This window comes from Megachile rotundata, chromosome 12 (assembly GCF_050947335.1).
Source record: "Megachile rotundata isolate GNS110a chromosome 12, iyMegRotu1, whole genome shotgun sequence".
In the NCBI taxonomy this organism is placed as follows: Eukaryota; Metazoa; Arthropoda; class Insecta; order Hymenoptera; family Megachilidae; genus Megachile; species Megachile rotundata.
Genome location: NC_134994.1, coordinates 16,295,127 through 16,316,984, shown reverse-complemented (window position 1 = coordinate 16,316,984; position 21,858 = coordinate 16,295,127). Strand labels below are relative to the sequence as shown.

The 21,858-nt window shown below is 47.4% G+C and overlaps 4 protein-coding genes across 12 annotated transcripts in view; 3 read left to right on the top strand and 1 right to left on the bottom strand.

Moving 5' to 3' along the window:
• The window catches only part of Dnmt3 (DNA methyltransferase 3), a 45,823-nt gene extending 29,033 nt beyond the window's left edge, over positions 1-16,790 (bottom strand). For 2 of the 7 annotated variants that reach the window (XM_012281030.2, XM_076538364.1), the window contains exon 1: positions 16,656-16,790. The gene's annotated coding sequence lies outside the window, so the exon portion shown is untranslated. Of the gene's footprint in view, positions 1-10,340; positions 10,806-16,655 lie in introns of those variants that run through there. The other 5 variants (XM_076538362.1, XM_012281029.2, XM_003701496.3 and 2 more) reach the window with 5 other exon arrangements.
• Positions 1-18,662, top strand: part of Tdg (Thymine DNA glycosylase) — a 37,024-nt gene extending 18,362 nt beyond the window's left edge. For all 3 annotated transcript variants that reach the window (XM_012281028.2, XM_076538367.1, XM_076538368.1), the window contains 5 exons: positions 328-469; positions 2,402-2,471; positions 9,260-9,409; positions 10,909-11,051; positions 11,162-18,662. In XM_012281028.2, the coding sequence (XP_012136418.2) occupies positions 328-469; positions 2,402-2,471; positions 9,260-9,409; positions 10,909-11,051; positions 11,162-13,216 (2,560 nt within the window). In that variant the 3' untranslated portion in view covers positions 13,217-18,662. The remainder of the gene's footprint in view (positions 1-327; positions 470-2,401; positions 2,472-9,259; positions 9,410-10,908; positions 11,052-11,161) is intronic.
• Positions 18,663-18,893: 231 nt separating this feature from the next.
• On the top strand, positions 18,894-20,708 carry Rpn7 (regulatory particle non-ATPase 7). Its single transcript, XM_003701572.3, has 5 exons — positions 18,894-19,147; positions 19,383-19,734; positions 19,819-20,147; positions 20,234-20,402; positions 20,497-20,708. The coding sequence occupies exons 1-5, from the start codon at positions 19,003-19,005 to the stop codon at positions 20,669-20,671; spliced, it is 1,170 nt and encodes a 389-aa protein (XP_003701620.1). The 5' UTR covers positions 18,894-19,002; the 3' UTR covers positions 20,672-20,708.
• A 135-nt stretch (positions 20,709-20,843) lies between these two features.
• On the top strand, positions 20,844-21,792 carry LOC100880969 (transcription elongation factor 1 homolog). The gene is made up of 3 exons (XM_003701575.3): positions 20,844-21,105; positions 21,199-21,343; positions 21,413-21,792. The coding sequence occupies exons 1-3, from the start codon at positions 20,997-20,999 to the stop codon at positions 21,543-21,545; spliced, it is 387 nt and encodes a 128-aa protein (XP_003701623.2). The 5' UTR covers positions 20,844-20,996; the 3' UTR covers positions 21,546-21,792.
• Positions 21,793-21,858: the final 66 nt, after the last annotated feature.

Sequence of the window (21,858 nt, the reverse complement as noted above, 5' to 3'; positions counted from 1 at the left end):
ATTACCACGATCGATTATCGAATTTACGAGATAATTTTGGTAAGTACACCGCGATCACGCGGCTACACGGTTCGTTCGAAATAGTAACGCACGGCGTGCGGCGTACGGTGTACGGCGAGAGGTCGATAGACGCGGATCGATGCGATCGGACCCCGATTCTACGTACGCCCGGCCGCTGTTCGCGCGAACTTTGACTTACGGAGAAATAAAGCCTCGGCTGTTGTGTCGACCTCCGTGAACGAGCGATACATCGAACCCCGCATAATCGGTATCGCGCTCGAATAAAACGGATTATCAGAATCGATACGAATGTGACAATTTGTTCAGGGCGGAATTAGCCGAGGCGAAGAAACGAGCGAAAACGTACAAAGAGAGGAAGAAACACGACAGATTCGACGGTATGCCGGAAGAGGAAGTGAGCAAGCGTGTCCTACCGGATCATCTGACCAACAACCTCGACATCATCATAGTAAGTTGACGGGCAACGTTTCGGGCAAGAGAGAGGCGAGAGGCTCGCTGCTCTCGGTCGCTCCGATTTTCGCGAAACGGGAGCGATTAATTCGATCAGTCTGGGGCGCGACGGTCGTTCGGTTAACAGGAAAATCCATCCGGAAGGTAGCGAGACGGTAGGAACGTAACGACGACGAATAGCCGTTCGTGGCGCGTTTATCGAGTGTCGTCGAGTGTCGTAATCGGTTATAATGGGCCATACTCCGTACACGACTCGTCGTTATCGCGTTCGACGTCGCGTCCTTAACTAGCTCGAGCCCGTTTCCGAGCACCGTCGGCGAATCGCGGTGAATTTTTCGCGGACGCGGTTCGTCCTGCAAGACGGAAAGCGCGATGTTCGAACGACGAGAGGAAGTCCGTTAGCGGCCGGTTCATATTCATATATTACACGGGACGAGTAGTCGACGCGGTCGATCATCCGTCAAACGGCGTAAACGCTTTAACGGGCCGTGGGCAATTCGGTTATTACGGGCGTCGTTGTAATCGAACGCGGCGGGACACCGGTGTCCGAGGCCCGTTACCCCTCGATCCCCGACAGAAGACCCCATACCCGGCCTTCGCGCCCGCGTGCGCCCCCGTGCGCCCCCGAATCCACGCTCTCTCGTCGATGCGCGCTCTTTTCAATCGGCGACAATTCCACACCCTCGCGTCCCACCTCCTCATTTTATCCTCGTTTATCCCGACCGAAGCGCCATTCGACGCCGACCGACCGGCTAACGCATTGGCGTTAACGCGCTAATGCGATACGTACTTTATGTACGGAGGGAGAGAACCCAACCACCCGAACGCGACAAACGACATAACGCGATTTCGACCAAAGTCCCGCGACCTCTCTCGCTTTTCGCTTCTCCTACTTTCACGGCCTCGATGCGCCGAAATCGTTGCCCACCTCCGGTACCTGGCGGCGATAATTTAAAAACAAAGTCGCTCGAATCGCGATTGTCGTTCGCGGAACCGTCGCGAACAAACACTGGACGCGTAAGGAAGATTCGGACCGATCGTCGCAACGCGTCGCGGTAAACGGTAGAATTCGTTTCGCGATAGGTAGAGACCGTGGAAAATCTTTGACGTAGCTTACAGCGAGAGAACGTTGGTCGAACAGAGTGGCGATTAGCGCGGTACGCTAGCGGTCGAGGAAGCCCCGCTCTTCAGCCATCGGCAACGATATTCCGAAAGTTGCAACAGCCGCGAGGACGCCGTGACCAACCACGTCCCTGTCACGTATCCTTGGACTTTGTCGTTATTAATTGTCCAACCGTCGGAGCGAACAGCGAAGATAATGTAGTTGCGCAACAGGTACTACCACACCTGAGTCTACCGCGTTGCATAATCGCGGGTAAGAACTGTGTATGCGAAATCTGTGTACCGTGCCGAGAAAGGAATCGACCGTAAGAAACTGCGAACGGTTACGACGTTTACCGCGTCGACCTTCTTCTTTTCTCTGTTTTTTCTGCGTTCGCCGATTCGTTCGTAAACCGTCGTTCGCGTCGACGCGGGGAGGCCGCGGTACCAGCTGCTTCGAGCGTCTCGAGTCTAGATAGCTTCGCTTCCGAGAGATTTCGACGCGACGGAAGGCACGGAAAATCGAGAATCGGAGGACTAGGCGGCGAGCAAAGTCCGGCGAACACAAAGCCGCCAACACGATAATCCGATCGTCGGCTACGGAAACTAGTTGGAAATAAGCTTGCAGCGCGATAATTTCACCGGAATCGAAGTCGCTCCAACTATTTTCGCTTAGAATAAATCGACGAACGTCGTTAAAACCGAGTTAATCGCGTTTCGCGATAGTTCTCGCGTCACGGTCGTTGACGAGCCTTCGAAAAATTCGACCTTCTCCGACGAATTACCCAACATCCGGATAAGTAATTAACTCGATTCGTTTCTCCCACAGATCGGAATCAATCCGGGACTCTTCGCCGCTTACAAAGGACATCACTACGCCGGACCAGGGAATCATTTCTGTAAGTTACTCTCTAATTTCGAGTCTCTCCTCTGGCGCAGGAGTATCCTGCGAGTAACGAACCGCGTCTGGAACCTCGCGTCGACGTATCGTCATTCGATAGTAATTCGTTTTTGGTAACAATGGGAAAGTCGAGGGAAAAATTTTGAATCGCGAAGACCGATAACCGCGACCGAATAGCGAAACATCGACGGAAGAGAACGACTTGGATCTCGTAACGCGCGTCGCGAATTACTGGATCCGTTATTTCACGCGGCACTCCTTCAAAGACGTTCCGCCCTTTTTCCTTCCTTTCGCTCGTTTTTAACCACGTCGACGTTAAAAATGTTCCGAACGGTGTCGCGAACAACCGCGCACCGGCCACTTTTCCTTTGGAAAAAAACGAGTTTTCCCTGAAATCGAAGTTTCACGAATTCCGATTTCACCAGTCTTCCGCGAGTAATTTACGATCGGACCCAAGTCGGACAAAACGACGAAACTTCCCAAGAAAGTAAAGCGACACCGGTCCGCTTATTGCCGCTTCGCGGCGCGTCGCCCTTTCGAAAGTTTCAAACGCGCTGGTTCGTTCAGAATCTGGCGGGAACGCGAGCACGTCTTTCCTGCGCGTTATCCGCACAATTTGAATCGCGACGAACTCGATCAGTTTCGAAAAACGTTGTTCGTACGGAAGAGCAACGAGAGCGGGCTACCACGCGATCGAATCGTTTACGATTCGGCTTCGAGCGAACGATCTCGCTGGCCTCCGGTGAAACGAATGTTCGTTACACGGTACGCGCGAGTGTACTTTACGCGTATCACCAGCCGTAGTTCGCGTGCTCGCGTGCTCGCGTACATAAGGTACGAGCGCATCGCGAGCAACGAACGTACTCTTACATGCACGAACAGACGCGGGCGAGCGAGCGAGCGAGCGAGCGAGCGGGCGGGCGCACTCGCGTTCGCACATAGGTAGAGTACATGCAGGGTGAAGTTAGGTATACGCTGCTGGATTTTCCAGGGTTTTCCCAGGGTTGCGGTAGAGCAGTGGATGGGGTGGAGGGTGATGGCGATGGGATACGAAGCGGGTTGAGGCGAACTACGGACCGGGGAACAGAGGCGAGGGAGGTTGGTCGTCGTGGAGGGAGGAACTATAATGAGCGGTGCGCGCGAGGGAGAGCAGGATAAAAAGGGGGCGAGAGGGAGGAGAGGGGATGGGATGGGAGGGGTGGAGGTGGGTCAGGGAGGGGGAACGTGGAAAGAGGAGAAGGACGGGAGGGTGGAAAGCAGGGTGATACGGGGTAAAAAGGTTGGAAGCTGTGGCAAGCAGCGGGGCGGGAGGTGGTTGACTGGGTGGTTGCTAGCTACGGTGAGCAGGACGAGCCGCGGGCGAAGAGGGAAAAGGAGGTGGCGGTGGAGGGGCAGAGAAACGTGGGCCGCACAGGGTGGAGGAGGATGGTTGGATCGAGAACGACGGGTCAATTTGAGCCCCGCAGGGAGGGAGAATCGGACCGGGCCTAAAGGCAGTAAACGCCGAAAAATTCAACGCTGTTCAGCCGATTCGATCGCTCGAACGCGAACCGTTCGCTCGCGATCGAGCCTCGCGGCCGACGCGCCTCCCGTCCGTAGTTTGATTTCGCCGCGCGAACGTCTTTCCGTCGCGTAGCGTAGCGTCGCGAGGTGTCTGTGCCGAGAACAGCCGTTGCTCTACTCGTCGTCGTTGTTGTTGTTGACGCGTTCGTCGTAGCGAACGGTACGGTCGCGATAACCGGCCACGGCAACGACAGTCCTTTGTGAAGTTCGTTTTTCTTCTCCGGCTACGTCGCGACGAACAACACCGTACGTTAGTAGTAAAACTGTTCGATCGAACATCTACGCGTGCTTGGGCGCTCGCTCGACGAACGATCGACTCGATCGGATCGATCGCTGGACACTTGGCCAACGAAGCGTCTCTCGTCGCGTCGGAACAGAGAAGAAACGTTGTCTCGTCGTCGACTTCGCGCTCGCCCTTCGTACCGCTTAATACGATCTGTCGCGCGAGCGCGAAAAGGTGATCTCGCTTAGACCATACCTCGTTGTTTTGGAGCGTGAGAGAAAGAAAATTCGAGAGAAGAGATTTCGAAAATCCCTGGATCGTCTTAAGCGCGAGATTCGAACGGCACGCAATCTTTTGCGAACGTCGGAGAAGATTGCGCTTGTTGCGCGATCGATGTAACCCGCGACGCTCGAAGGAACGTTGTCCGCGAATAAAAAAGTTTGATCGCCGATGTGAAACGAAGAGAGGCGAAGAGCGACGAAGAGAGAGGAGGAGGAGGAAGAAGAACGATCGTGAGCCAGAGCGGGACGGTGGGAGAGCCGGCATCAGGGGATGAGAGTCGACCGGTCGGTGACCCAATTCGCGCGACGGGCTATTTCGAACGGCGCGAAAGTTAAACGTGACCGGGGAAACTTTTCGTGGTCGTAACAATCGAACGAGCCGACGCGGCCCACGTTTTCTCCTCGCTGTTCGACCACTCGAGAAGTCGAGAAGTCGACGGTTTCGCTTTCCGCACCCTCGAACCACTTGGACCGCGTTTCGCGACTGCGACCGTGATCGCGAGATCGAGCACCGATCGAATAGACGTTCGAGGAACGTTTCGCGACTTAACTCGACCATCTTCGACTTCGTTTCGCTTACGGGCCACTTCGACACGGAAATAAAAGAGGAAACCGAGAACGAACGAAATTATCGGTCGATCGCGATCATCGACTTTTGCCTCGCGACGACTTTGCCGATGTAACGAAGCGGAAAGAAAGTTTCGACCGTTCGATGCTCGTTAACCGGAGAACTAGAGTTTCGGTTTTCGCCTCTCTCGTTCGAGATCACGTTGTACGTCCTCCGTTCGCGTTACGCGCTTCCCTCTACTCGAGCCAAGTTTTCGTTCGCGAAACTTTTCTCTTCGTAGGAACGTTTCGAAACGTTCGCGACTCTTGTTCGTAGGCAATCGCTCGAGACTCTGGACGATCCATCGGCTCGTAGATTATAAGCGAACAGTAGGAAGCGATTCGGAAACGAACGAGGAACAGTGGGACGAGTACGCGAATTTTCCAAAAAGGGATAAAGTCGAAGTCGTAAAAGTACATCGGTCAGAAATTAAACGATTCGAAGAGAACGTTGTTGATCGATCACGCTTTCGATCGGCGTCTCTCGGACGAGACGACTTCGGTAATCTGCCGATCGGGAAAGAATATCGCTAATCGGAGAAAAGCAACAAAGACGAAGACAACGACGACGACGACGACGACGACGACGACGACGAAGGCGAAGGAGAGCGTGGAACGTCGAAGAATATCGTAGGTAGCAGTGACCTGCGAAAAGATTGAAGAAGCCAGCCAAGTGCGTGAGCGGAAAAGGGATGCAAGTCTGACGGTTGTCGATGTTGGTGGAGGTGGAAAAGGAGGTGGCGGAGGTTGAGGGTTGGTAGTGGTGGGAACTATAATGAGTGGCGGCTGTGTCGAGCGAAGGGAAGAGGACGAGGGCGGTGAGCTCGAGGGTGCGGGTAACGGTGAGCGCGAGGGTGAGGTAGAGCGAGAATGAACCAGGAGAGCGTAAAGAGAGAGCGAGAAAGAGCAAGAGAGAGAGTCGCAGAGGGTAGGTAGAGTAAAGCGAGATGGGCGAAGGGTACAGGTGGCGAAGGAGGGTTGGCCGGTGAGTGTGGGAAAGCGTGTAGCCTCTGCCTCCTCCCTTTTCCACCCACCGACCACCCTTCTGCCAGCCTGCTGCTCGGTCCAAAGGGGCGGCAAGAGGGGCAGGAAAAAGGGAACCAGAGCTGGCCGAGGGGGACGCGGGAGAGCCGAGAAGGGGTTGTCGCACGCCTATCCGCTCGATAGCAGCTTTCAGTCCGTGCACGCTCGCTACCCCCTACAATTTTGTACCCCATCTTTTCGAAATTCCTCGATGAAAAAGCTTCCGCCGCATCGACGACGTTCGACTTTTGCTCGGAGCGAACCGCGAGCGCGACTCCCTTTGTCGACGAGCGAACGAGGCGCCGCGCCGAATGACCGACGATCGGTACTCGATGCCCCGACGCCCGCCGTCCGAACGAAACAACCGTGCGAAACTGGACGAGAGAAGCGATCGAATCGGATCGGAGGCGAAAAAAAGCGCGCCGCGCCTCTTTCGACGCTGGAAGAATCGACGTCGCGTTGCCTCGAGCATCGAGAGCACGCTTTCGTAGAATAAAAACGTCGCGGTTAAAATTGTTGAAAGGCGAACGACGGGTAGCGCGTCTAGGGTTAATACGTGCTCGTTCGCAAATTGTGGCAGTTGGGAAACGCGTCGAGGAAAAAGGAGAGCGTCGTCGTGGAACGCGCTCGACGATTTCCTACGTCTCTGCGAACGGGTCTTCGTCCTGGAAAACCCTGAAAATTGATTTTCCAGGCGCGGTCTCCCGCGGTACCCACGCACAGGTTTCTCTCTTTCTCTCTTTCTCTCTTTCTCTCTCCTTCTCTCTTGGTTGCATCGATTTTCACCTGACTCTCCTCGCATCCCCTGCAGCGAGAACTCGAACCAGCCGTTTATTCGGAATCGGAGGAAAAGAACGAAAAATCTGGGTCAGCGAAATTTCGAGAATTCCAGACGGATCGTATCGGGTGTAGCGTCGCTCGCTACCAATCAGATTTCTCGATCCGTCGCGAATCGACGTCGTTGAAATTCGGAAAGGCGATTTCGAAGCGAACGATTTCGATCGTCCGGTCGTTGAATCGTATTATCTCGACTCGCATAATACGATAACGCAGGAAATGGCGGAAACGGTGGGGCCGCGTCGCGTCGAGTAAAGAAGACGCGAAACCGGGAGGCGATCCTGTTGCGCTCGATCGTCCGCGAAAGTCGGCGAAACCGAAGTTAAGTCGGTCGAACAGGGACAACCGAACTCTTTCGACTTTGAAACTTTCGAACAGCGCGGCACGACGCGGCGAGCGTAAAATTGAACGGATCGGCCAATCGTTTGCTCTCGTTTTCTTCGAAACGCGATGCGGTGAGACTCGCGATAGTTTGCTCGCCGGGGGAAGCGAAAGGGGGAAATTATAAAAGTTCGAGGAGACGATAACGTCGAGGCAACGAGCACGACGGAAAGGTCGGGGGAAGTCGAGTTGGGTTAGGTTAGCGTCGCGAACGAAAGGGAAGAGAAGGCTGGTGTTTCGCTTCGATAAAGTTTGTTCGATCGGCCGTTAGTCTCGTTAGAAGGTACACGCACCTCCCTTTCGGTTCGCGTACTCGTCGTCCGTAAGGATCCTCGCGCGCGCGAACGTATCTCGGACATCCAGCCGTCTAACGGTTTTTCTCGTTTCAGAGAAACGGCTGTGCGTCTTTTTCTCTCCTAGTCGACGTTAAGAGCGAACGAACGCTTCTCCGTTCGGTATAAAGCGTGGAACGAGAACGGCAACGGCCACGCCAGACGAGCGTTTAACTTTGTTCCAAAGTTCTCCAAGGTCGTGTGGTGCGGCTGTAGGTCGGTGGTGCGAGAGAAGGCGAGAGAGAACGAGAGGACAAGAGGGAGAGAATTTCCGAGGCCGCGTCATAAATCTCTATCTGCTACTGCCGGGGGTAAACGTTCGCGGGATATACTTTGGCGACGTCTGTAATTTCGCGCCAACCTACCTACTACCTTTCTCTCTCGCTCCTTCGCTCCACGTTTTATGCTTACTTTCGTTTTGCCCTTTCCTTATACTCTTTCTATACTTTTACCTTTCTCGTTCTTTTTTTCTCTTCTCGGCCCGCGAATACTCGAAATCTCTTTTTCTCGTCTTTTCGACGCGAAACGGTTCTTTCCCCGTTTTCTTCGACGATCCGATAGATAGCTATCGATTCGACGCGTTCGAGGGCAACCGCGAACGAGCGGTTCTCTTTCGAATTCGTCGGACGAATCTTCCGCGACCAGCGGCACTTTTTCTTTTTTACGAAAAGAAAGGAAGAAAGAACTCGCGCGAGGCAAAAAAAAAAAAAAACAAAGACCAAGCTTGACCCAGACCTATTTAATCCGTTAAACGGTACGCTTCGTAACACCTGCTGCACCATCGTCACCGCTACCAACACCGTCCCCGTTAACTACCGGTGACAAGTAGTTTCTCTAAATTGCCGCGACGACGCAAAGCGCTGAAAACCGATGTTTTACGGCACGGAACTCGAGAAGCAAAAATACGAGGATTACGAGGGTGGTAATTAACGCCGAACGAACGAGCATTTTTTTTTTTCTTCTTTTGTCGACGCACGCCTCTCACACGCTCTCTCTCTCTCTCTCTCTTCCTCTTTTTCCGACTCTACGGACGATTCGCGAGTTATCGCCGTTTATATCGCTACGATCAAACGCGTCGCGCGAACGAATAAACGATTCGATGAAAAAACAGCGAAAACCGAACGAACGGATGAACCTTGTTTAACCTTGTACGGTGTACGATATGACGTAAGTCGTTGAACGCGATCTTTTTATTCCGTTTCGGCCGCGTCGCGAGGGCCGATTTATCGGCTGGAGTTTACGGAACGCGGGTACGAAGTTCCAGACAGTTTGTCGACGATGTTTGACCCAGACCTATTGAAATTCCCCGCTTCTACTCGTCCCCTCCTCCACCTTCACCGCCCCCTCCACCCTTCCACCTCCTCCTCTTCCTCGTCGTTCTCTTCCTTCTCCGCCTCCTTCTTCGCCCCGTCGACCCGTGTAAATGTCGGTCGAACTTAACGACGAAGGTACTTGGCGCGTTTCCCGCGAACACTGGAAAAGCGGACCGTGAGCCTTCCCTTTCGTCGCCTTTAACGATCGATTAAACGACTCTTTTCAGGGAAGTGTTTACACCTGAGCGGACTGACACCCGAACCACTGACGGCCGATGACGATTACAAGCTCTTGCGCTTCGGTATCGGTTTCACGAACATGGTGGCTCGCGCCACCAAAGGCAGCGCCGATCTCACCAGGAAGGAAATCAAAGAAGGTCGGTATACCCGATTATTTTACCGAAATAACGAGGTTGTTCGCGAGAGTTTTCGGATCAAGAAAAGCACGCGACGGAGGTTCGATCTTGAGTCAGGGACACCCGCCGCCATATATGCGATGCTCGCAACGATATTAAAAACATACCGTGCACACATGCTCGTAAAGTCGGTTTCGGAAGACGAGAACCGTGCATATCCGAACAGCGTGCACAGTTTCTCCCGCGAGTCGAGTTTAACCGTTCAACGGTTCTAGTTTTATTCGTTCGTTTGCGCGGGTTCCTTCGATTTCGTGCGCGCGAAATCGCGAATCGAAGGTGCGAACTGGTCGAACGAGCAAACGCGATTATCGCGACTCGTTCGTTTGCTGCGCCGCTTATCCGAACCGCTTGCATCGCATAAATTTCAGTATGCCGTTTCGTTTTTTTCTCTTTCGATAAATTTCTTTTCATAGCAACGAGATACATACGTTTACCTCTTTCGGAAGGTCAACGGATAATGGCCCGTTCGTTCGTAAAAGCCGGCAGAAAGTTTTCTCGTTGCGCGACCGAGTTCATTTATTTCCTCGCTAACGGAATAATACGTTGTAACGAGTTATCCTCTCGACGCGATCGTCTCGTTCTTCGACTATTCTTTTCGATCGTACAAACAGTTTGAACGCGAAACGTTTTACCGATTCGACGCGTAATAGTTTACTGAGATTTTTCTGTCGTCTCTTCGACGCTCGGAACGTCTATGGCGTATCGTACCGCTCGGTACGTCGAACGAGACCGCGCTCGCGCAGCGGATTTAACCTCGAAGATCGAGGAACGAACGAAACGAAACGAAACGAAACGAAACGAAACGATTCAAACGCTAATGCGAAACGCGCCCGCGTTTAAAGAGAAGGTACTCGAGGAAAAACCGATTATCGATAAATGTTGATTCGCTTACTTGCTATCTCTGGACGTCTGCCAATGCCTAGGAGTCTCGCGACGAACGATGCAACTCGATTCGCGATCGATCGAACGTCGGGGATTTTCAAGTTTTCTTCGATGATCGACGACGAGTGTCGTTGGTAAGTCGTTGGTTCGCGCACCTATTCGAATCGTTAGCAACGATCGCAACAACGATATCCGGATCGGACTCGACTTTGACCGGCTCGCTTCGCGATCGTCGCCGCGAGAATACTGACGGCACGCGGTATCAGTGTTGCCAACCAGCGCTCTTGAAATTTTCTTGCTCGCTAGAGTCGCGGTCCACGCGTCGCGTCGCGTTCCGTCCCGTCTCGTCTCGTCTCGTCTCGTCGCGTTTCGTTTCCTCTCGTCGCGTCGCGTCTCTAATACGTCCAACGAATTAAGCTGTACGACCGAGGCGCCCTAATAATTGACCGATATAACGACGAAACGTTCGGAACGGCGCGCTGCCACGATTACCGAACGGCCAAACAGAAAAGAAAGTAAAATACATTATATTCCTTGACCATAATATATTCCTATTCTGATTTCGTATACTTTTACAGGTAGTCACATTCTGTTAGAGAAATTGCGAAAATACAAGCCCAAGATCGCGGTGTTCAACGGTAAACTGATATACGAGGTATTCTCCGGAAAGAAAGAGTTCGGATTCGGAAGACAACCCAACCTGGTCGAAGGTACAAATACGGTAAGAGACTAAATTGTATTTCTTTTTATTTTTTCTTCGTTTCTCGCTGAGAAAATGATTAGCGTAACGGAAAGAAATTATTCGATAATTTTTAAACGGTTCGATTGCAGTACATGTGGGTGATGCCGTCGAGCAGCGCGAGATGCGCGCAACTACCGCGAGCGGCGGACAAAGTGCCGTATTACGCGGCGCTGAAAAAGTTCCGCGACTATTTGAACGGCGCCATATCCCATCTGGACGAATCCGACATCGTGTTCGCGGATTCGAAGCTGAAGAAGAAAGAACAGGAGGCGATCGAAGATAAGAAACCTTCGTTCTGCGACGATATGAACGAGGGGGAGAGTAGGATGGGCGAGATGAACGGAACGGGCATGAAACAGGAAGCGAATTCTCAAATACCCGGGAAAAAGAAGAGAGGCAGACCGAAAAAGATAAAGAATCCGGAAGATCAACCGCCGCCCGATCCCGAGAAACTGGACGCGAACGGGGAAGTGATAAAGAAACGACGCGGACGTCCGAAGAAGATTCACCAACAACAGAAACAACAAGAACGCGAGATTCGCGAACGAGAACAGCAGCAGCAGCATCAGCAGCAACACCAGGCTCTAGGACATCTGGGAGACGGGTATGGCAACGTGATGTCCAACTGCTTTTCGCCACCGAAGACGTTCGCGCATATGGCGCCTTATCCTCAACCGATCAACGACTCCGGTTACTATGGACAGCCCATGAACGACAGTCCGTACAACGTGAACGCGAAACAGAGTCCGGTCCACTTGCAACACTACAGTCAAAGTCCGAAATCCATGTCCCTCTCGTTCACTCATTCCGACCTGTCCTCGGAGATCAATACAGCGATCTCGTCGGAAAACAATCTGGAACCCTCGCCGTTGACTTCTCCGAGCGTCGAACATCCGGACTTCGAGCCTCCTACGAGCATGTCGCAACAAAACATGAACAACGATCATCGTCAGTACAATCCGGCTGGAAACGGCGAGCATGGCCACCACGGTAGCCCGGGAACTCCGTCTCATACGAGTTACGCGAGTTACATGGGCTATCACGAGCAAACCCCGGACCCTCACAATCCTCATCCTCATCAGACCACTCCGACGCCGCTCAGTCAAACCGCCGACGAACACTCGCACCATTCCCATCCGACTCCGCCGCACACGCATCCTCATACACCGACCCACGCCTCGATGTCGCCGCACCACCATCCGCACGAGCAATACGGCATCAAGAGGAACACCGGCCAGGACGTCGCGTCCAAGAGTCTCAGCGACCTGGAATCTCTAGTCGATCAAATACCGAGTATAGCCGACGGTGGCACTCAACGACTTCACCACTCTCATCCCGGTATGGCCGACGATGGATCGCTCGCGGAAAAGATGGAAGCGCATCATCAGTCTTACCTGTCGTCGGGCTTCTCCGGAATGCCTAACGCGGCCATGTCCAATTACAGTCCCCCGCTAGGACCCGCTGGCCCGATCTATCCCGGTTCGTTGCACCATTCTCCGACCGACGGTTACGGATCGCTCTATAACATGAACGGCCGACAACATCCGGATTCTCAACAGCAACAACAGCAGCAGCAGCAACAACAACAACAGCAGCAGCAGCAACAACAACAACAGCAGCAGCAGCAACATCAGCAGCAGCAGCAGCAACAGCAGCAGCAGCAGCAGCAGCAGCAACAACAACAACAACAACAACAACACAGTAAATCGTACACGGTGGAAAACCTAGCGTCTAGCAATTATACGCCCAGCATGAACCACGGACACGGGCATCCCGGTAACTCGTACCCGAACATTATTCCTGGCCCTCATTATCCCGTACCGATGGGTTCGACGAACGGATACCTTTTCGGTGGACTGGAGTCTAGCCTGATGCAACGCACTTACGGGATGAGCGGTATGAGCGGAATGGGAGGAATGCATCCGTCTCTCGGTCATATGGCCAATCCTTATTCCTACAACGGTTCGTACTCTAGTTCCTTCGACGCGTATCCGACACCGCCCGCCGGGATTCACGCGCCCAGCGCCAATTATCCCGGCGGCTACACCAGCGTCGGTGGCAGCACACCGGGTACGTCCACGCCGCCTTCTTACCTCCCCTCTCATCACAGACCGTCGGTCGACCTCGCCTACGATGGTGTATGATAATCGATGTAAAGCTAATCGACGCGCGCTACGCGATTCGGGCGCTACGTTTATCTTTTCTACGTATTTTTACACGTTTAGGATCCGCCGGAATTGTCGTCTTAACGAAACGCTTCTCGAATGCTTTCTGCCGCGACTCGCTACCACGATTTGCGCGCGCCTTTTTCATTTCTACCTTTCCTACTCTACCGCGCTCCTGACTCTCTCCTTCCGTCTCGCCGTTTTATTTTCGCCTTCTCTCCGAACGATTCCCGTATTCTTTCTTTCGTGTCTCGCTCGAGTAACGATCGTGCCGCGAGTAGCGACGGGTGCGCGGCTCGAAACCGTGAAAACTGCTAGCGAAGGAACGCTGCTACCGCACATGCCACGAAATTAGGCTTTCGCGTAACGCGTCGATGAGCTTCAGGCCGCGCGTACGATTTACGGCCGCGCGAACGGTGAACGGTGAACGGTGAACGATAAAAGACTAGCGTACTTTCGAACGCGAAAACATCGCCATCGATTCCGTTCCTCAATGTGCTACTCGAGACGACTAAGAACGCGTCCACGTTCGAAAAAGTATCCGCTCTTCCGCTCGTCCGTTCGCTAACGCGCATCGAGAAGCAGCCGTGTGTGGCCTCGGGAACCGACTGCGTTTCGTCTGACCGTTCACCTCCGTTCGCGTTGATCGTCGACAATGGGTAGAGAAAAAGCGATGTTAAAGTTTCGCTATTTTGCGTCGTCTAGCAAAAACGTTATTGTTACGCTTTCGTTATCGTTGAAATATATTTCGCTTGTTTCGCTTGACCGGCGAATACGCGCAATCTGTTGCCGCTCCAACGGATCGATGCGAAAGAACCAGCTTCTCGAACGTGATTCGTTAGAATTACAAAAATTCGCGCCCATGCGTATACAGCGCGTATATTCGTTGTTATTTTGTCCATTTAACCGTTTATCCATTTGTTGCGTTGCGCGAGGAACGTTCAGCTTCGTCATCGACCACGATGGGTCGCGCGTAACTCTCGTCTCGAAGATTTTGTCGCGAACAATTCCGTCGACGCGTTTTTCGCGAGTTTCAGTAACGTTACGAACAGCGATTACGATCAACGAAGCGACAAGCGCGGTTATTGTACTACACGGTTGGTGTATGCGCGCGTTACGCCGTAACTTTACGTCGTCAAAGCGATAACGCGTATACGCGCGTGCACGCGATTAATTGCAAACCATGCGTATGTTTTAACGCGAATCTAGTCAATTCGATTCGTTGAATCGTGGCTGTTTATCGCGATCGACCGAGTAATTTTATGTACGAATTAAATCGAAAAAGAAAACGGATCGATGAAAGTATCGAATATCGCGCGATTTCCCTTCCGTTCGTACGTGGCGTATACTAAATTGTAATTTTGCTAAAAGATCGCTTCGACGAGTTACGTTAACGTAGAATCTTCTGGCGTAGGAACCGATGGTTCACCGTTCGAATAATTGCTAAGAGAAATTACGCCTGCAACGACTCGATATAGCAAATCGAAAGGTTAAATGAAAAAAGGGAAAGAAATTAATTTTTTATACTGGTTACGGCCCATGAACATGTTACGGTGAACGCGTTAACGAGCTTTCCTCCGACTCCGCCGTGAATTAATAATAATCGGCATTTTTCGTGCTGTCGCGTGTCGGGCCAAACGAAAGAAAGACGAAAGAAAAAGTGCCGAATAGAAGACGTTTCTCCTCTCTTCGCTCGGAAGCTTTCCGATCGCGAAACCGATCGCGAGAGGCGAAACGTCGATGCGTGAACAGCGAAACGGAAGAGAGATACGTAGCGAAGAAAAGCTCGATAGTCGATTCGATAGACATATCCTCGCTTTCGTACCTCGCACTCGCCATACTCACATACACACATATACACATACAACACACACAAATACACACACACACACACAGAGCCATAGTCGTTCTCGTTGCGATAAATTTTCTGTATCGGTTAATCGTTGACTCTCGACGCCGCTGTGAAATGTCATAGGTTACCGTCATTTTTATCGTTATCGCGTTATGTTGTCTCGTTAATTGTATTTCATCGGCGTGTTTCGAGCAATCGAGGATCACCGGTGTTTATCGATACGCGATCATCAACACTCGATTTAGACGTATGCATGCCATTAACCGACATCCTCTTTTGTCGCTGATCGACGCTGTAAAATTACGCATCTGGCATGATTCTACGCAAAGCGGAAAGAAATATAACGCGGTCGCGTACTCGTACACGAAACCGTGTGAAACCGTATGAAACCGTGTGAAACCGCGTGAAACCGCGCGAAACCTCGTAAAACCTCGTAAAACCGCGTAAAACCGTGAAAACCGCGCGAGAAACGAACGACAGGAGGAAGAAGAAGGGAAAGAAGAAGAAATAAAGAGGGAAGAAGGATATCGGTGTACGCGTACGCGCGCTTTATATTTACCAAATATACATAAAGTATAAATATTATATATTGACTATCTACGATAAGCGAGAAAAACATTTATCGAGTAATCGCATAGGATGTGTTGAAACATTTAAAATGATGCACAGGGTATAGATGAAGAAAATCGTTGATATAATAACTGATGTCTATATAATGAATGTTTCTTTTGTTCTATCGGCCTCAAGGACACAAACGCGCGTACGATCGACAATTAATCTATAGTAGATGTTTTTCAGAATTCATTTCGACTCAGAAGGAACAGTCGTAGCGTAAGTGTGCTCGGTGTTAATCGTTTGTCGATGATAAAACGAAACGAAATTAAATATGGACGAGGAGGGAAAGGGAGAGAGAGAGAGAGAGAGAGAGAGAGAAAGAGAGTGAGAGAATGAGAGTGAGAGAATGAGAGAGTGAGAGAGAGAGAGAGAGAAAGATAGAAAAAACGGAAGAACGAAGGAAGAAAGGAAGGAAGGAAATAAGGAAGCAGAGGAACGGATACGAGCGCATGCCGACCGTGTCGAAACGGAACCAAGCATCGCTATCAATTGACCGAACACTCGGATTAATCGAATTAACCGATTGTACATTGATCGCTAAGATTTAAATATTAAGTATAAATATATTATACAGATTTAAGTGGTTTCGCTGTTGATCGGATGTATCGGAATAAAGAAGAATGATAAAGAGAGGAGAAAATTCGAGCGTAAGCGAGTAAGAGAGCTTGGCCCGAACTGGCCTCCGACATATTTTTTAATCGCTTCGAACCTCCATTATTCTACCTTATCGACTTAATGGTGTATCATTAATGTTATAACGCGAGTAGTGCAGTCGAACGATCGATCGTTCGATCAGTTTGTCGTTCGTTCGTTCGCTCGCTCGCTCGCTCGCTTTTACCTTTTAAAAATTAATAGTAAAACTCTGTCGTGTACGATTGTCAGTATCGATATGGTATCGATCGCTCGGTATCGTATCGAGATGTGTTCTGTATCGACCAACAATGTACTTACCGAGTATCCGTAGCTGTTCGTACACCGTGGGTAAGAGGGGCGACGGATGGTTGTTCGCTTCTCGAATTTTACTTCGTTGCTCTCTACCTCGCCCCTCTGCTCTACCTCCGCCTGCGATTAGATTCCAATGATTCTTCTCCGCTCGGAAATGGATTCGCGACGATCTTCCACGCCGCTTCACCGGAAACAAACTGCACCGTCCGTTTTTTCAATCGCTTTTTTTATTCCCTATTTTGTCCTCCTTCTTCTTCTTCTTCTTCTAAAACATCGGATTTCAATTATACCGCTAACCGAAAATCGACTACGCGTTTCGTACGAATTGTTTGCACGCAACGAGACTACGGATTTCCTAGCGTAAACTTCCTAGCGTAATCGTCCTAACGATATCGACGAGAAACAAATCGAACGCGAAACAAACAAGGAAGATCCGATAGTTTCTCTCACCACTGACGGAACTAAAGTAAATTCCGTTTGTTTTCAACGACATTACGCGAATTTTAATCCTTTACCAACGATCAAAACGTTTTCGCAGACTGTAGAACGGTTGAAAAGAGATCACCGTCAGAGATTCGAGCCGGTTTCGCTTTCTTCGAAAATTCTTCGTACAAAAGAATGAACGAACGATACAGAGAACGAAACGTTCGATAAGGTGAAATTGCTTCGTACGTTGAATACATAGTTTTTCTTATTACGGATTTATTTCTTTTTTTTCCCGTTCGTTCGTTCGTTCATTTGTTCGTTTGTTCGTTTGTAATGCTCGAAATATACGCGGAAACTTTTTTTAGCTACTGCTGATTCTTCTCCGAAAAGTGCACGCTGTTAAGAATTATAAACGTACTATCGTAGTTGAATTCGTAACCCTAAATGTCGTTGCGTGTTGCATCGTTAATTTGTTACGGAAGTTAGTTGGCAAACCGATCCGTGTTTAAAGAAAAGTGCGTCACTAATTCCTCGATTTAATTTTTATCAACCGTGCACGCGGCTCCTTTCAATTACTAACTATTCGATCGTCTCTCTGTTACCAATAAACGATATCTTTTTCTTTTTCCTAGAACGCGCAACGTTTCTCTTTCGTCAAGGACGAAAGAGAACGTCGCGTGTACCATACGTACTCGCGATTATCGATGTCGAAGCTTCCGAATCAAAGATCTTTGTATCGAGTTTTCACTATCGATCGATGATTGGCTACATTTGCACGTTGCGTGTGTGCGCGTATTGCATATACATACGTACCATACACGTGATGCTTTCAAAAGCAATTCCAGTGATCCCAGATCTTGTACAGAAATTCAACTGGAGAGGTTATCCCATTTGTTGAGACCTTGCGAAATTGCACCAGAAAGGAAACGAAATGGCAGTTAGGATTTTAATGAATCAGAAAATACAGATTTTCAAGTAGATTTCTTTATTCTTATATTCGATATATCGCTCAGCGTTGAAACGCGCTGACACCTGGTGTTTCGATCACGAAATCAAACGATCCGCGATTCTGTCGAAAAATTCATCGAATTTGAAAGTAAAATCTCTATGATATAAGAATTGCGTGTTAGTTATCGAAACAAATGCGATTTCAAACTTTACTTGACTATCGTACAAAAATAGATTTCGATTATTCTTTCTTCGTGTTCTTCCGTTATCCAATCGATTTTAACAGACGCGATTTTAGAATCTTTCAACTACATTTTACGTTTTTTTTTCTATTACCTACTCGTTACTGTTACGATCAGTTTCGATAATGATGTGCAAAAATAACCGTAATGAAGTTATCGAAAGAAGAACAAGTAGTATCGCGCAAACTCATAGTTAGAAAAATAATAAAATATAACGAAGTCGCAAGTATGCGTTGTATCGTATGGTATGTGAATGAATGAAATCGCATTATACAATCCCTCTTGTAAATTTTAAATATAACGAATCCTATGGAGATACTTTTCTCTTTTTGGACTCGCTTGACCCGATTCATTGGCAGTTTGTGTCAAAAAATAAATCGATTCGTTAAAAGAACAATTTTATGCGTTCGTTATTCGTCCAACCTAGATGTACTACATCTTACGTGAACAGCCCTAAATCTAAGCACCTATTCGTTTTCCAATCGTTAGCTACCTTCAAATATTTCCTAAGAATATTACATTTTCCGTTATTTCATCGTTCAGAAACCAATCAAAAATGGTCAGCATCAAACAATTTCTTTCTCCATCTATCGAGCAAACATTGAAATACGCGTTTTGGCGTTTCATCTCATTCGATTCGAGTATTATATATTTAGCCTGTGCTTTGTAAAGTGTACAGTGTCTGATACTTTGATAGTGGTGTTTGTCGCTGTCTGTAATTAAGATTATAATTAACGATGCCGTTAGAAAACTTAGAGGAAGAGGGTTTGGAAAAAAATCCGAATTTGGAGCTGGCTCAGACTAAATTTTTATTGAGCCTGCCGGAACACAAGGATGATCCATTTTTGAAGAACAAATTGTTAGATGCCATTAAAGCAGAAAGTGAGATTGCAATTTTTCGTTAAATCACTCGCCTTCTGTATTTTTCTGTTTAATATCGTCACTATGATATCTCATCTTTTTAATGTTTCCAATTTATATAATTTTTTTATATTAATTATTGAATTAAGAAACTTTTCAATATTTACTCTAACCTTTTTTTTTTATTCTAATGATTCTTTTGATTTGACTGCCACTCCGCCGACAGATTTCTAAAATATACGATTAATTTTTACAGATATGGCCCCATTTTACAAAGAAGTTTGCAAAGATTTGGATTGGCCAATCGACGAAGAACTTTTATCCGCTATGAAGGTAAAAAATATGGAACAGTTGAAAAAATTGGATGACGCGATCGAAGATGCAGAGAAGAATTTGGGTGAAATGGAAGTTCGTGAAGCTAATCTTAAAAAATCTGAACATCTTTGTAGAATAGGTGATAAAGAAGGTGCCATTTCTGCGTTTAGAAAAACTTACGATAAAACTGTGTCCTTAGGGCATAGGTTAGATATTGTTTTTCATAATATTAGAATTGGGTTATTTTATTTGGATCATGATCATATTACTAGAAACATTGAGAAGGCTAAAAGGTATTTCGTATTTTCATGGCTATATGTAATACCGATTTTGCGTATTTGGTACGCGTACAAAATATATTAACTTTCTTTTTGCAGTCTGATAGAAGAAGGCGGAGATTGGGATAGACGAAATCGTTTAAAAGTATATCAAGGAACGTATTGCATAGCAGTACGCGATTTTAAGGAAGCTGCAAATTTCTTTCTTGACACCATTAGTACATTTACGAGCTACGAGCTTATGGATTACAATACATTTGTCAGATATACAGTATATTTAAGCATGATAAGTTTACCTAGAAACGAACTTAGAGATAAAATTATCAAAGGTTCAGAAATTTTGGAAGTACTTCACAGCAATCCAGATGTTAAGGATTATTTATTTTCTCTATACAACTGCCACTATGCTGATTTCTTTAAAAATCTTGGTACCAACAAATTCTATTCGTTTCCTAAAATTCGTAAATATACAAAGTATGTTAACGTGTAATAATAACGTGTTATTGTGTTTTAGCACATGTAGAAGGTTTATTACGTCGAGATTATTTAATATTTCCTCATTATCGGTATTATGTTAGAGAAATGCGTATTCTTGCGTACACGCAGCTTCTGGAATCCTACAGGTCTTTGACTCTTCAATACATGGCAGAAGCGTTTGGTGTTACACTCGAATATATCGATCAGTAAGTTATATCGTTATCTTTTCTTTTACTTTATATAATTCATACTGTACATATGATGTATGTACACGTTTATGGTTTTAATTATTTGTTGCAGAGAGATATCGCGTTTCATTGCAGCAGGAAGATTACATTGCAAAGTTGACCGTGTTGGAGGTGTAGTTGAAACTAATAGGCCAGACAGTAAAAATTGGCAGTATCAAGCTATGGTCAAACAAGGAGATCTATTACTTAATAGGGTGCAGAAATTGTCGCGTGTTATTAATATTTAATTATACGAAAAATAAACTATAATGATTTAATATAAAATTTTGAAACGTACTCATTTACTTGTTTGTATGTTTCATAAATTTGAAATTCTCTTAAACTAATTTCTATCGCTTTTGATTTTCATTTTATATTGAATACTTCCTATGCATTTTCAATTTTATCGAAATATACGTATTAAAGGTTATCATTTTACAAACAATGCATGTTATTTTGTTATTATTCTTTTAAATTTAATATTAATATTTGCCCTGAGAACGATTACGGTACAATTAATGTAGTCATTGTACCTAAACTGTATCGAATTTTAACGGTTCGAAATCATATTAAATGCTAACGGTATTTGTAACCTTTCGAAATTCCTGGATATCACAGTCTGAAGTGCGTACCTTTATTTGTACGTTAAAATCGTTCACTAAAGATTCGCGGTTATTTCGCAGTAAGTGTTTTTATAATCATCAATTATCTACACATTTACGGATAAATTATTTTTATAAACCATGTAAAATTCATGTAACAATTATATTTCTAGAATTTGAAGTGGTAAAGGATTTGCTTAGAATGGGTCGAAGGAAAAGTAAACGACAAGCTCCGCAAAAAAGAAAGGCTATTGAGCCTTTAGATGTACAATTTACATGCCCATTTTGTAACCACGAAAAATCGTGTGAAGTCAAGATGTAACTTTCCTCGATTTTAACGAAAAGTTGTTTATTACGAAAATTTTTAATATTTAAATATACTTTTAGGGAAAAAAGTAAAAATACAGCAAGAATTGTTTGCCGTGTTTGTTTAGAAGATTACCAAACTAATATTAACATACTATCTGAACCAGTTGATGTGTATAACGATTGGATCGATGCCTGTGACGTTATTAATTAATCATTTTCATTGTTCAGTACAATGAAAGTTGTGTGCCTTTTTATATAATTGACCGATTATGAGATTCGTGATGCATATTACAATTTATTTTAATATGTTTAATATTAATATCATCGATGTAAGTGATCAAAAAATAAACTTGTATTTCTAATGGAATAAATATAAAATTATCCGTCTGGAAAAAAAGGACTTTAAATTACATATACATGCATGTATTGTTAAATACTGAAATATATGATTAACATTTTTTGTTTTTATTTAATTAATAAAACATTATTGTTACTCGATTCGTATATTAAACAGTGGATTTTTA

Bases quoted from the DNA above. Each gene is read 5' to 3' on its own strand.
- Rpn7 (XM_003701572.3), top strand. From the start codon at position 19,003: ATGCCGTTAGAAAACTTAGAGGAAGAGGGTTTGGAAAAAAATCCGAAT. The intron at 19,148-19,382 runs GTGAGATTGCAA...TAATTTTTACAG, and splicing joins AGATGCCATTAAAGCAGAAA to ATATGGCCCCATTTTACAAA. The intron at 20,403-20,496 runs GTAAGTTATATC...TATTTGTTGCAG, and splicing joins ACACTCGAATATATCGATCA to AGAGATATCGCGTTTCATTG.
- LOC100880969 (XM_003701575.3), top strand. From the start codon at position 20,997: ATGCTAACGGTATTTGTAACCTTTCGAAATTCCTGGATATCACAGTCT. The intron at 21,106-21,198 runs GTAAGTGTTTTT...TTATATTTCTAG, and splicing joins AGATTCGCGGTTATTTCGCA to AATTTGAAGTGGTAAAGGAT. The intron at 21,344-21,412 runs GTAACTTTCCTC...ATATACTTTTAG, and splicing joins AAATCGTGTGAAGTCAAGAT to GGAAAAAAGTAAAAATACAG.